The following is a 15,522-nucleotide window of genomic DNA, read 5'->3' as shown; positions in this document are numbered from 1 at the left end:
TAAATAACATTTTACTAGATATTTTTCGAGATACTTCTATACAGCTTAAAGTGAGATTTAAAGGCTTAACTGGGTTAAGGTAATTAGGCAAGTTATTATATAATGATGGTTTGTTTTGGAGACTATCGAAAAAAACATTTAGCTTAAAGGGGCTAATAATTTTGTCCTTAAAATAGTGTTTAAAAAAATTAATAACTGCTTTAATTATAGCTGAAATAAAAAAATAAGACTTTCTCCAGAAGAAAAAAATATTATCGTAAGTATTGTGAAAATGTCCTTGCTCTGTTAAAGATCATTTGGGAAATATTTAAAAAAAGAAGAAAAAAAATCAAAGGGGGGCTAATAATTCTGACTTCAACCGTATATCAAAAGTAAATTGACTACTCCAAAGTAGCATCTCAAGACAAAATTTTAGCCATCTATATCTCAGCTATTCCAAACACCTGAGCACAAACTCCCCCCTTGCTCTTCGAATGGGTGGGAGCCCCAGGCTCGAGGATATTCTGAGCTCAGGCTCTCTCCCAGGACAGCATGCCAAACACTCTTTATCATCAATCATCAGCGTTGTGAACTCTTGAAAAATCTTCTTTTTTTTTCTTTTTTTTTTTACATTTGAACTTAATTGCATTTTGACTGAATGAAAACACAAATGACAGCTTATTGATTTTAATAAATTATTTTGTACAAATATTTAAAGATCTTAAAATAATTACATTAAATATTACATTTTTTCACTGGTGTTGCCTACTTTTTAGGCAAGATAATATATTATAGATTATTTTTTCAGGCCATGTAGTCAAGAGTTACAGAAAAATAATGATAATGCAACAAAAAAAAGAGACTGTTTCATTTGTTTTATTTTAATCAGGTTTGTTAAAAGTGTTATTTCAAGATGTTAGTTCATTTCTGCAACCCCACGTTTGCTATAAAAATTAAATTGTTTGAAAAGCATCTATGAACAAGTGTTGATGCAATCATTTAAATTGTAGATCTTGAGATTAGAAGAATTCATTGGATGTAAAATTATACTACTTTAAATTATTACGTATCTCAACATGTTTTTTATATTACAGGGGAAAAAACACAGTAACGCCAGTGAAATGCCAGAAAAATTAATGGTCCTGTATTGCCTAAAAATGAGGCAATAGCACAAAGGTTAATGACTAATAACAGTTTTCATGAGAAAAATAAGTTTGTTGTTGTTTAGAGATTTAGTAGTTATATTATATTTGGGGATGCTCTAATACTTTTCATTACGAGTAGCGTTAGCATCACTGAACTATATTGACAATTATGTTGGAAAAGCACACTTCTGGTATTATTAATTAGGTGAGTATACATTTATGAAATAAAAAGTAGTTTAGCATGCTAATTACTACTAACAGCAGACAGACAGCATGATGCAGTTCAATCACATGGAATCTGTGAATAATGGGGTTTTTTTCTATCTGGGATTCTGTTGCTAAACTTAAATTTAAAAACAAAATGTTTTGATGGATTAAATTAAAGCATATTTCACAGACTAAAACCTTTGCTCGCATTTAAAGGTTTATGATATATCATTCAAAGCCAATGCTTGTGAAACAATTTAACTGATACAGACCATATACAGACAGTGCCAACAAATGTTCTCGCTTCCACCAAAATTCTGATCATATCGTATTCATGATGAACACTATTGATAATCATATGTATAATTATAAAAATGTCTATTGCTTTCATATCATGCATTTGGGCTTTGCAGGTTTTTGAATTTTCCTTAAAGGTGCAGTAGGTGATTGTCTTCAGAAGCATGTGTTGTTGTGCTGGTTGAAAGTCTCTTCACACTCCGATAGTAATGATTAAAGTAAATGATCTAAATGTGTTTATAAGTATTTTTATATTCTGGATAAGGCATAAAACAAAAAAATGTTCATCCATTTAAATATCGGACCGACATCTCTCATAATTTCGATAAGTAGGCAAAGCTGTCTGTCAGCAAATGCAGATTTGAAAAACTGTGCAGCCATTTGTACGCATCTCTGCCGACCGCTGTTGGTGCCGCGCGTTCACGAGGGAGGGCGTGCGCGCGATCTGTGAAAACCTGCTTAATCAAAACGTTTTAAAAACCTGAATCAATATTGGAGTTACCTTTGCACGCTGGAGAAAGGATGACACTATGGCTAAAGGATTTCTCTTAGACAGGTAATGTTCTGTTTTAAAACTGTTTTAGCTTTACGCAAAGCTGATGTAACTTTAGATGTTGTTACAAACGGGTTATATCTTCACAGAAGTGTTGTTCAGCCACTAAAATCTTCCGATAAAAGATTGATCAGACTATTTTGAGTTTCATAAGGGACCTTTTACAGCATCTATAATGTAGATTTTAAATTAGTTTAACAACAAAACCCCAGTAAATAATGCTATTCCGCCTTGTCTCTCCCTATATTGTTTACCATCCAACTCTAAATATTCACTCTGAAATAGCATGTCAGTTTGGCTTGCTCGCTGCCGGACAAGCAGTAGTCGCTTTTAACACATGAGAGAGGGTTCTTTTGCTGTGCTCGTATTTAAGATGCGTGGCTCTAGACGGCAGGGGAGGGACTGTGATTTAGAGATTTATGCTAAGCTGTTAGCATTGTAGAAGATCACCTACTGCACCTTTAAATTTTGTTTTCTATTTCTTTTTTTTCCCCCATAATTCTGTAGCCGTGAAAGGCAGGACCTACAGCGTGCGATCGACTCTAAACAGCGTGACCTGGCCGCCATGGAAAGTAGTCGAAATAACCAGCTTCGTCGTTTTGGCGAGCACATACCAGCACTGATGGAGGCTATAGATGAGGCTCACCATCGAGGGAAGTTCAGGATGAAACCTGTCGGGCCGCTTGGTAATATCCTGAAGGTTTCATTTACACAAGCTACCCCAGATTGTTTATTTCAGGATGGATTGAGCACAAAGTAAATATATATTAACATTTTCTTGCAAAAAGGAATTCAGTGCAACATTTTATACAACAAATCTGACTCAGTTACACCAATTCTGTCAGAAGGAATGGGACAAAATTCCTTCAAACTGTTGTGAGAAGCTTGTGGAAGGATACCCAAAACATTTGACCAAAGTTATACGGTTTAAAAGTAAAGCTAAAAAAAACCAAGGAAATGTGTGTTAACTTTTGACTGTAGAAATTAATAAACAAATCTAATAAAAAATTATCTCATTATTCTGGCATTTAGCAAATGTAAATCGTTTAGGTAATCCTAACGGACCTGAAATAGTAAACATCTAGTATGATTTACTATCAGACATTTTTATAAAAAATGGTTGCTCCTTTTTTTAGAGTATGTAAACTTCTGGTTTTAACTGTATGCGATTAAACCACAATTCATTAATCCCAAAAAGGTGTTGGATCTTCTAAAAGTATTCTACCATTAAAAATCATCCAAATCACCAGTCAGTTGGTTAAAAAGAAGAGAACTGCTAGGAAAAGCCCTAGCATTATTTGTTTATTTTTTGGTTTGAATGGGTATAAATTCCATTATTTATACAAATTGAAGGTTTGAAATTGTGACTCAAGTGTCTAAATATGTTTTTGGGAAACTTTAAATGAGCAGGGTTTGCAACGTCTTACACGAAGAGCTGCACTAAAGGCTAACTGTTAAATATATACACAAACTACACCAGTCGTGCTTTGAAATGCATTTAAAAAGAATAGTTTTTCAAACTAAAAACTAATAAACGTAACTAGTAACGTAAACTAGTAAACGTTTAGTATGATTTACCATCAGACATTTTTTTTAAAATGGTTGTTTCTTTTTATACAGTGTACGTAAACTTCTGGTTTCAACTGTATTGACCTTATTCTAAAATGCGTAAGTGCGCCTGTTTTCGCGATTGTCTTAGAACTTCCGTTTCAGTCGCCTATGGGAGAAATGACAAGAAATAATAAACGGTCAAACTACTTGCTCTACAAACAAATGTTTGCATGACTATACAGACCAAGTAGAATAATATAACAAGGAAATATCAGTTTGCAACATCAAGCAGCGTAATGAGCAGTTTTTAATGTTTAAAAATGAATGGAAGTGAATGAGACTGGAAGTCTTGTGCCAAAAAGATTCAAATGGCAGCGCCCGCTCGTCAGCTGAGAATAAGGTCAATATGACTCTTAATTGTTGTTGTTATTTGTAGAATGAATTTTTATTAAGATTTGATTTTTATATTTAGTATAGGTTTTGTCATGAATATAACCAATGCTGCTGATATAGCATTAAAACATAAATAAATAAAAATGATGTTCAGTGAAATGTTTAAAGGGTCTTTTGTTTTGAAGGTTTCTGCATCCGCCTGCGGGATCAGGATCTGGCCCTGGCGGTGGAGTGCTGTCTGAAGGCTCTAATGCTAGCTTTCTGCTGCGATAATCATGCTGACGAGAGAGAGTTGGAGAGAATCATGGGCCGCTTCTACCAGCGTGGCAGAAGACCTCAGATCATCGTCAGCAGATTCACCAACATGCTCTACAATGTCGGCAACAGGTATCTACAGATTCCCTGAAGTGGTTTCACATTTAGGGAATTTACTTTTATTTGTTGCTTGGCGAGGGTTATTTTTGGTCATAACAGAGTTTAACACCTACCTAAGATTTATTTCTTGCATTAGTCATTTAAAGGAACAGCCAAAGAGGCTACTTTCACAACTCCTATAGAGATAAATTGTTGAGTTTAACCATTTTTAAATCCATTCAGCCTATCTCTGAGTCTGGCCGGAGCACTTTTAGCTTAGCTTAGCATAAATCATTGAATCGGATTAGACCATTAGCATCTTGCTCAAACATTTCAAATAAAGAGTTTTGATAATGTTCCTTAAAGTTTAACTCTTCTAAAGGTGTAATGATATTACACACTGGAGGATACATAGTTATCTAGCTGGAGACTATTTTTAGGTGCTGCATGGTGTCATTTGTTTTTGCTACAGCCATGGTACAGCAACAAAGTTCCTTGATTATTATGCCAGAATGAGAGTATTGTTCCTAGACATATTGGCTTAGAAAATAGCAATCTGTCATTTTCCACTGGTCCTCGTACAATGTAACTACAGAATAGTCAAGCTTTAAATAGGAAAATTGTCTTAATTCTTGATCTTGAAAAATAAAAAATGAGCAAGATGCTATTGGTCTAATCAGATTCAATGATTTATGTTAAGCTAAGCTAAAAGTTTTCCCAGCAAACCTAGAGATCGACAACAGGTGTCTAGAGATCAGCTGAACTGGTTTCAAATTTAGGGAATTTACTTTGACTTGGTGCTTGACGAGTGTTATTTTTTTGCTCATACCAGAGTTTAACACCTACCTAAGATTTATTTCTTGCAGTAGCCATTTAAAGGAACACCCAAAGAGGCTACTTTCACAACTCTAGAGTTAAATTGTTGAGTTTAACCATTTTCGAATCCATTCAGCCGATCTCTGGGTCTGGCAGGAACACTTTTAGCTTAGCTTAGCATAACTCATTGAATCGGATTAGACCATTAGCATCTTGCTCAAACATTTCAAATAAAGAGTTTTGATAATGTTCCTTAAAGTTTAACACTTCTATAGGTGCAATGATATTACACAGCGGCAGTTACATAGTTATCTAGCTGAATATCTAGCATGATCAGTCGGTGACCCCCACGCGCTAGTGTCTGAAGGGAAAGGCGCGTTCACATTTTACTGGATCTGGAACTACATGATACGTGATGTACCGTATCGACGTCAACGCATTCAAAAAAAAGATCCTTACCCAACTCTGTTCATCTATTCGACTCTTGAGTCAATTATTTCGTTAAAGAATCAGTAGTTTTAGACACAATGCACTTTTCATGCACTTAGAGCTGTGTTACACACTGCATGGAAGGTCGTTTTCAAAAACCCATAATAGGGGCTCTTAAAAAAAAAAAAAATGGGTGAGATGCTAATGGTCTAATCAGATTCAATGATTTATGCTAAGCTACGCTAAAAGTGCTTCTGCCAGCCCCAGAGATCAGCTAAATGGTTTCAAAAATGCTAAAACTCAACTGTTTAACTGTAGGTGAGTTGTTAAATAAGCAAATTTCCAAAAAAGCTCATATTTTCCTATATTTTTTTTCCTCTGGAGAAAGTCTTATTTGTTTTATTTTGGCTAGAATAAAAGGAGTTTTGTTTTGTTTTTAAACCATTTTAAGGTTAATGATATTAGATTGTCTACGGAAAAAAACATCATTATACAACGACTTGACTAATCACCATAACTTGCCTATTTAACCTAGTTAAGCCTTTAAATGTCAGTTCAACTTAAAATAAATCAATTTTCAGAAATCAGCTAATTAAAACTATTATGTTTAGTAATGTGTTTTCTCTCATTTAAACAGAAGTTAGGGGGAAACATACAGGCGGGATAATAATTCATATTTTCATTCATTTTCAGGGCAGTCAGTCATCCCGATTACCCAACTGTGCTCCAGGCCCTTGACATTGAGAATCCAGTAGTGGCCAACTGCCTGATTGACATGAGGGGAATCGAAACCATTCTGCTGATCAAGGTTGCGACCATGATAAGCATTTTAGAGTCATGACAGTGATGCGATTCCAGATCTCCTAATTCCTGCATTAATTTCCCACAGGACAACAGAGATGCCAGAAGGGTCATGCAGTCTAAAGGAGGACAAGCACCACGCAACTGCAGAGAGGCCTTCACACGAGATGGAGACCAGGTCTACACTAACCGCTACTACTCCTCTGAACAACACAGAGCGCAGTATCTCTCTAGAGATGTCGAAGAGGAAATCAGGTTTGAAAATTACGCACAATGTAAAAAAAAAAAAAAGTGGCATTGAAATTTTTGGTAACACTTTATAATAACTACACACTATGATCCATTTATTAAGCATTAGCAAATAGTGAAAGTGTTAATCTGTTAAGCATTAAATCTACATTAATAGACTTTAGTAAGCAGTTTATAACTGCAGCTACAAATGTTGTAATCTTGACCTACAACCACATTTATAATGTGCTTAATAATTGTACTTTCATACATTGTTAATGATTTATTTTTCATTACTAAATTAAGTATCGCATTATTTACAAACCAGTTATTTAAGCATAGTTGGTTGTTTTTAAAGATCATTCAGAATGAGTTAGTAAATGATTAATAAACTATTTAAATGAACACTTAATTCTTTTCATTCAGGCATATAGTAATAGTTAGTTTGAATGTAATAAATAAGGGTGTGACGATCCTCCAAATCCTCGATTCGATTACATTTTCGATTATGAATAAATAATTAATTATTGACCAATTAATTATTCGTAGCCTACCGTTTAATCTACCTGACCTGCATGGTCTTTGTTTTACCCATAAACAAATCATACAGTAAATGAATAAAGGCAAGATACACACATAATTACCACCTGTCAATCACTTTTTCTGCGGGACTCGTCAATAGGCAGTGATCTGTGTCGTTATAATGGCGTCGGTAAAAAAGACGCACAACCAACAGGAACCAGCCAACAGTATCTGAGGTGTTCGCTAAAATGACTAAGTACAAGTGAGTGAAAGATTGAAGCAGTCCTCTGACTGCCTGGACCTGCTGTCTCGAGCATGGCTGTGTGCGTCTGTGTCTGTGTGGTCACGTGATGTGCATTTCCAGAGGTAGAGAGGAAGGAGGGCTGCTCAGAAATGCTACACGCCACTGTGGATGTCAAATCGTTGTCGTTTTAAAATGCCATTTAAAAACAAAGACAGCGTAAACAGGGCCTGAGTGTGTACTTTTCGCGAGCGGATTTGCAACGGGGGCGGGCGGAGGATCGCGATGCCGGTGTTGTCTATCGGACGAACCGTACGTAATACGTACATAGCAGAGCTTGCAAAACTGTGTTTTTTTTGTCGACAACACGAACGTTGTCAACATAACTCACTGGAAATCCAAAATGCTTACACACCGGCGACTTCATTGAAAGAGGAGAGGGTTTAAGTTCTGTCGACGGGTCTCCTGCTTCTGCAGTTTAACAAGCACTTCAACAAGCCTGTTATTTTCCCGCTTGGCAAGCCAAGCTAACGTGACATGGGGGCGTGGCAGCATCGACGATTCTATTTTTTGATTCGATAATCGAAATTGAGCATAAATTTCGATCGATTTCGATTAAAAATCGAAATCGTGACACCCCTAGTAATAAATGCTTTATTAACTCAACTTCATCCAGTTTTGCGACTAATCTAATGTAAGCACTATTCATGCTTTATAAATCCCTTATAAATGACAAATGAAGGCTCAGTTCTGTTCTTCTAAACAGAATTCTAAACAGAAATAAAAAGAACATAAGCCACATTATTCATTCCTATTTGTTTGAAGATACACAAACAAAACTGCGCTTCAAATGAAAAATAAATCTTTGCAACCTTATCTAAAATAAAATTACTGTATAAACTTTGCATTTGATTATATTGTTAAATTAGTCGTTAGTGTTGTTTTATTCAATGGTATGTTGTATTTTGACACTCCTGTTATTTGGCAATGTTTAATCTTTACATTACTTTTCAGATAAGATTGCCAAGATTATTGTTCATTTGATACTGAGCTTTTAATTGTCATTTATAAGGGATTTATAAAGCATGAATAGTCATCACTTTAGATTAGGTCACAAAACTGCATGAAGTTGTGTTAATAAAGCATTTATTAACATGCATAGTAACCATTACTATATGCCTGAATAATAAGAATTATAAATGTTAATTTCAATAGTTTACTAATCATTCACTAACTCATCCTAAAAACTTCCAACTACTCTTAAATACAAATGGTTTGTGAATAATGCAGTTCTTACCATTATTCACACCGTTCAAACCCCCAACTCGCCCCCTCGCCATCCAACCGTATAGCATCTCCCTGGAACCTCCGTGATTCTTCCGAGTAGGCCTCTTTATAGTGGTGCCGTGATGCCCACGGATTTAATAAAATACCTCGGAAATCATGACGATGAAAGTGAATCATGACGATGAAAGTGAATGAGCAAGAGAACAGATCGCGAGAGGCACAGGGGTGTTCTAGGCTTTATATATGTTAGGTTAAATGAATTGAGCAGTGAAGCAAATCCCCACTCTCTCATCGAGCTGCTGTGTCTCCAGAGCTGCGATCATAGAACTGCTATCAAGAGTTGGAGATGAGCAAATATTTTAATGGTCTTGCATGTGTTTAGGCCTTTACATATTTTCACTCATTCATTCATTTTCGGCTTAGTCCCTTTATTAATCAGGGGTCACTACAGCGGAATGAATCATCAACTTATCCAGCATATGTTTTTCGCAGCAGATGTCCTTCCTGGTGCAACCTATCACTGGGAAACACCCATACACTCTCATTCACACACATACACTACGGACAGTTTAGCTTATTCAATTTACCTGTACCACATGTCTTTGGACTTGTGAGGGAGCGACCTGAAGGAAACCCACACTAACACTCGCTTTGGATAAAAGCGTCTGCTAAATGACTAAATGTAAATGTAAACACAGGGAGAACATGCAAACCCCACACAGAAACGCCAACTGATCCAGCCGGGGCTCATATCAGCGACCTTCTTGCTGTGAGACGACAATGCTACCTACCGCCCCGCCCGAAGCCAGTTGTTAACAGCACGAATTGTGACCTAAACTAATGTGTGTCTTCTTTTTTCCAGACATTTGCAGTCTGCTCTACAGACCCAGAGAGCACAGTTGGATCGCTTTCAGCAGGACATGCAGCAGGTCGGTGAGGAAGAGAGGCAGAACCAAACTCTTCTTCGCAGAGCTTACGACGACCGCAAGAAAGTCCAGGTTACTAAAATACCAGCAGCGCACATCACTACATTATCGAGATTTAACTAAATGTGCCCTAAGATTTATTTATTTCATTTTTTTTTTTTTTTTTGCTAACAGGAACGTTCCCGGAAACTTCAGGCAGAGTTGACGGAATTGCAGAACGTGGAGGAACCTCAATCAGAAGACCTAAAACCTCTGGTAACAAACAAATTTCCTTCAAGAAGATTAATATGCCTTTGTATTTGTGTAATTTACCCGTCTCATTTTGTGTGGGTGTTCAGGAGGAGGAACTGGAGGAGCTGAGCGGACGCATAAGTGTTTGTGGAGAGGAGTTCGAAGCTCTGCGGAGACAGACACAAACCTGCAAGAAGGAATATGAGGAGGCTGAGAAAGTCTTCCGGCAAAAGAAGGAAGCCGTGAACAGCATTGTAGAAGAAGTTGAGCCCATTAAGGTCAGAGAAGACGTTTTATTCAATAACTCGTGTGACATCATCAGTTCTTCATGAGCTGTAACATCTGGGTGACTTTCAATCATTAGATTACTTTTTGATAATGCATACAAAATAGCACGTGGTGTTATTAGGGTCACTTCATCGTAAATAAAATGGTAATACGGACTGGGGAGCACTCACTACGGTCCCCAGGCTCTGCGCTGGTTGGGGAAATTCTAAATTGGCTCAAAGCACTCATAACAATTGGCTTAAGATTGGCAACCAAAAATTCGGGACATTGCAACCTGCAGAACATGGGTAGTTGAAAAAAAATGTAAAATAAAATAAATAAATAAATAAAATAAAATAAAACGTTAATATTAAAGTATACAAAAGTATAAAAATTTTTTGGGTTTAACCAGCATAATTAGAATGGATTGGGTCAATAAAAATGAATACTGGATTAATGCTAATTTTATTTGAATTTTATTAAAAAATATTTGTAGAAAGTTATAGAAGTAAATAAATAAATAATGGTACTAAACCATAATATTGCGCTAAAAGATTGATAAATGATATATAGATGTTGCTAAGAGATGGATAAAACATGGTTTCCGCTGCATTTATTCTGTCAAGGCGGGGCGCCTCGCCAAAACTCATCCCGCCACCGCTACATTACGGCTTCTCATTCAAAACATTAAATTTTTTATTATCGCACCAAAACTAATTAAATTGTAAGTGAATTATAACGGCGCAAACTTTTCTGTAACCATCGTAGGGCTGTGCGTCAGTTGTGTAACCCTTTAAGGTGACATGCTGACTTGCTGACTGACCGGTGCATGATGCGTGAGGCCAGCAAACACGACGTATATCCGTTTCACTTTACTTCAGGACGCATTAATATCGCTCTAGGTCTATTATAGACATTCATAAATATTATAAGCAAATTTAATAAATGCCAGAGATATAAACGCACTAAATCGTACTTCAGCAGCGTTTATTTGAGAGCGCACAAGAAGATCTGCACGCTCTTGAAGAGACATATATTTGAGGGGGCGTGCAAGAAGTTTTGTGCAAGAGCAGAGGAAATCGGCACGCAAGCAAATGGATCAGCATGCTGTAGGCTACAAATAAATGCGATCTCGACTTCTAATACTGCGCTCACGACATTTGACATTGAAATCACGCCACAGGTAGTTGGTAGATCTGTGTAAAAAAAGGCCTGCCAACACAGCTGGAAAAAATCCTAGAGAAAACAATGTAAAGCCCCATTCACACAGGGCTTCAGCGTCAACGCTTGACTGAAGGCATGTCTGAAGTTGGGACTGGCGCAATCGTCATAGAAGCATCAGCCAATGTAATTCAGTAGCCAATAGGCCACTGTCTAGCTGGTGTATTTGCATACATCAATCTAATTGGCTGACGCTTCCGTCGGCGCTTAAAGTTGAGCTAGTTCCAACTTCTACAGCGAGCAACGTCTCTGAAGCGACGCCGATGGATCCACAATGCAGTTCCGCAATGCCTGACTTTACCCGTTCAAAGTGAATGGGAAGCGTTAACGCTGACGCCCCGTGTGAATGGGGCGTAAAAGACATACAGTTGAAGTCAGAACTGTTAGCCCCCGTTAAAAATTTTTTTCCCCAATTTCTGTTTAACAAAGAGAAGATTTTTTTCAGCACAACTATAACATAATAGTTTTAATAACTCATCTCTAATAACTAATTTATTTTGTTTATTTATTTTTACAGTAAATAATATATGACTAGATATTTTTCAAGACACTTCTAGCTTAAAGCAACATTTAAAGGCTTAACTAGGTTAATTAGGTGAACTAGGCAGGTTAGGTTAATTAGGCAAGTTATTGCATAATGATGGTTTGTTCTGTAGACTATTGAAAAAATAAGTAGCTTAAAGAGGCTAATAATTTTGACCTTAAAATGTTTTAGAAAAAAATAAAAACTGCTTTTATTCTTGCCGAAATAAAACAAATAAGACTTTTTCCAGAAGAAAAAATATTATCAGAAAATAAAATTAAAGGGGGGTAATAATTCTGACTTCAACTGTATGTATACATACTAATTATAAAACACTTTTAACCAATTAAAATATAACATTAGCTGTATCTAATCCTTGACAATTAGTTCTGGGCAAAGATTAATCGCATCCAAAGTGAAGTTTGTTTTGACATATCATATATGTTTATTTTGCGTGAGTGATACACACATACATAGAAACAAAACTATACAAAAATATAGCTGCAAGCAGCAATTAAGGGGCCAAGCACTTTTGACCAAAAGGTGGCGCTGCTCCAGAAGTTTTTAAGGACTTTCAGGGCATGGGGTTGAAGATGCATACCATGTTTTGTAATGATATGTGAATGTGTTGGTAAAATATAGCATTTTTGACCAAAAATCGAAATGGTCGATGCCCAAAATGGCTGACCTGTAAAAATCAGACATCACTCGGCTCGACATGCTCTGGCGGATGTAATGAGACCAGTTTTATGAGTTTCGGACGAAAGGTTGAGGCGTTATAAACCAAAAAAGCAAGTTTTTTGTATCTCCGGACCACTAGGGGGCAGTGCGCCGAAACTCCGCATGTAACCTCAGACCCTAGTTGTCATAACACACACCAAGTTTGGTGTAAATCGGTGAATGCGTTACGGAGATATCGTCTCAAGTCCATTTTCGCAAGTTCTTCGTAAAATTTGATCGCAAGTTAAACGAAAACGGTTGGTCAAATCAACTTGAATTCCATAACTTTTGGTTGGCATGGTCTGTAGATCATGTAATTCAATTTTGGTGAAAATCGGAGAAACGGCCTAGGACGAGTTCGATCAAATAGGTTTTTCGAAAAATGTAAAATAGCACGAAAAAATTCATGACGGAAAATGACGTCATAGGGTGCGTTTAAATCGGACTGAGCCAAGGAATCAGAGGAAAAAAAGAAATTTGATTGTAGCCCATTCGGTTCAAAAGTTATCATGATAAACAAACATACGTGAAAGTTTGGACAAGTGGTGGCGCTAGAGAGTTTGATTTTGAGACTTCATATTTGGTCTGATTAATGTTGAGACTGGCCTCTATCATTGTGCCAAATTATACAACTTTCCTGCATACGCCTATATGGGCTGCCATTCAAATCCGGCGGAAGAAACGGAAGAAGAAGAACACTAACGAAAGCAATAGGTGCCTACGCACCTACGGTGCTTGGCCCCTAACAAGTTTGTTACATAGATCAGTGGTCCTCAACCCCCGGACCGGTACCAGTCAGTGTATCAATTAGTACCAGGCCGCTCAAGAAATCATTAATTATTTCCGTTTTATCTATTATCAGAGTCTGAACGATCTTTTATTTAAAAAAAAAATTATTTAAAAAAATGACCGTATTCTCTCGGTTACATCTCCAAATGACCAAATTTAACCCACAAGCAACAAAAGGAGTAAGAAACAGACATCTCTGAAAATTTTATTTGTGAGAGGGAAAAGACCCACGTACTGCCAAGGAATGAATCCGCAACCTATTCGTCAACAAATCATGTGAATCCAGCATGTCTGTGATCAACTCCTGGAGATCGCAAATGACAGTGCCCTTTACATGTAGCATCTTTTCTGCGCACAAGTTTGTTAGAGGCGCACACATATTTGTAGTAGTGCTGTGCGATGCGCCCTTACCTTCCAGGTGCACCGCGAATCACGTGACAAGAACTGACCAATCAGTTTCACACATTGTATGAAACACACATTTTGGTAGACTAATTAGCAAATATCTCAGACAAACTCAGAACAACCAAACACTGCAGTGCTTTTAAATTTTCTCCGTAAATAAAACTTGTATCAGAGTTGCAGCAATGTTTTGTTGCCTTGTCAATTACTATGAAAATGATTGATGGTTTTAATCTGGTTTCATCTGTCATCATTATAATTTAAAGTGAAGCCAAAATTTGCATGATGCATACCACCCCAACCCATTATTAATGTGTTCAACATATTAAAAGAAAGTTTGAAAAATGAAGCAACGTCACAGTCTGTGCGATTAGCTATTATAGGACGCTGTTGCAAGCACCTAATTTTTCAACTATCAAATAACAGAGTAAAACAATAATTGTCATGAAAATTTTTACATGTAATTCTGTTTTTTTTTTTATGTTTGGCACGTGTTTGGGCGATCAGTATGTTTTGGCTTACCCTTTTTTGGATGTAAACCGTAAACAATTTTGTTTTTACGTGATTGTATGTAGGAGCGTTTGAACAACAGTGATCAGGAGGTGGAGAGGAGTAAACACCACAGAAAACACTATGAGGAAAAACGAAAAACCCACTTGCAAATGATCGAGACACTAAAGACGAGCCTGAATCAGAAGGAGCAGGAATTACAGGTAAAAAAAAATATGTTTTAAATAGTTTTAAATATGAAAAGAATAGTGTGTTTTTTATTATTATTATTTTTATTTTTATTTTATTTTTTTACAGGCTGCAATTGCAAAGGCCTCAGAAATCTGCCCAGAGCGCTCGGATGTGAGGAGAACGGCGAAGAGTTTGGACAGCGAGATCAACCGACTGAAAAGCAAGATCAATACACAGCAGGACCAACAGGGACACAGAGACACCATCGTCAGGTACATTTACAAGCTTCACGAAGTATTTCAAAAGAATGTGAGCTGATGGTGTTTCACCCAAAAGTCTAATTAAAGAAACTAGTAATTGTGTGTAATATCTAGAAAAAAAGTTCCAGGATTATTAAAGCTAATAAAAAATAAGTTTGCAGTCAATTTACTCATCCTGCAGCTCTGTCCATCCCATTTTAAGTTATTTATGTTTATTTTAGATTTTATGAATGCCTGAACACAACATCTATAATGCAATGGTTAATGGTTTAGGAATTATTTAGCACATTTAATAAATAGATTTACACAAACAGGGCTCTAGAGTGCGACCAATTGGGTTGTATGTGCGACCAAATTTCTCAATTGTGCAATTAAATTTTTTTTAGAATGACCAGCCATTCAAAGGCCAATATATATATATATATATATATATATATATATATATATAGTTTCCGACTGGTTCAATAGACACAAACTAGGGATGCTTCCCAACAGACAACCACATTATCATATATTAACTGTTAACCGATCAGAATATTAAATTATCATTTATTTTAAAAATAATTATTTGACATGTCTGTTTTTTGTCGGATGCGTAAAATATTGCATTTTTAAATATTGATTTACATAGATATATACACTAGATATCGCATAGGGACCCTGAGCATGCGTCATTAGCGCCGCCACATTGGTACAGTG

At 36.5% G+C, this 15,522-nt stretch overlaps 2 protein-coding genes across 3 annotated transcripts in view; both read left to right on the top strand.

Annotated features, from left to right (window-relative positions):
• The window catches only part of LOC147846195 (uncharacterized), a 1,020,765-nt gene that overhangs the window by 869,328 nt on the left and 135,915 nt on the right, over positions 1-15,522 (top strand). The window lies entirely within an intron of this gene.
• The window catches only part of si:dkey-119f1.1, a 56,471-nt gene that overhangs the window by 29,306 nt on the left and 11,643 nt on the right, over positions 1-15,522 (top strand). For both annotated transcript variants that reach the window (XM_087239519.2, NM_001128334.1), the window contains 9 exon segments: positions 2,689-2,867; positions 4,311-4,512; positions 6,418-6,532; positions 6,614-6,780; positions 9,666-9,801; positions 9,904-9,984; positions 10,068-10,238; positions 14,458-14,595; positions 14,690-14,835. In XM_087239519.2, coding sequence (XP_087095645.1) covers positions 2,689-2,867; positions 4,311-4,512; positions 6,418-6,532; positions 6,614-6,780; positions 9,666-9,801; positions 9,904-9,984; positions 10,068-10,238; positions 14,458-14,595; positions 14,690-14,835 — 1,335 coding nt within the window.

Source organism: Danio rerio, chromosome 2 (genome assembly GCF_052040795.2).
Source record: "Danio rerio strain M-AB ecotype USA chromosome 2, GRCz13ab, whole genome shotgun sequence".
In the NCBI taxonomy this organism is placed as follows: Eukaryota; Metazoa; Chordata; class Actinopteri; order Cypriniformes; family Danionidae; genus Danio; species Danio rerio.
Note: the sequence above shows the minus strand (reverse complement) of the source record. Positions and strands in the feature narration are given on the sequence as shown.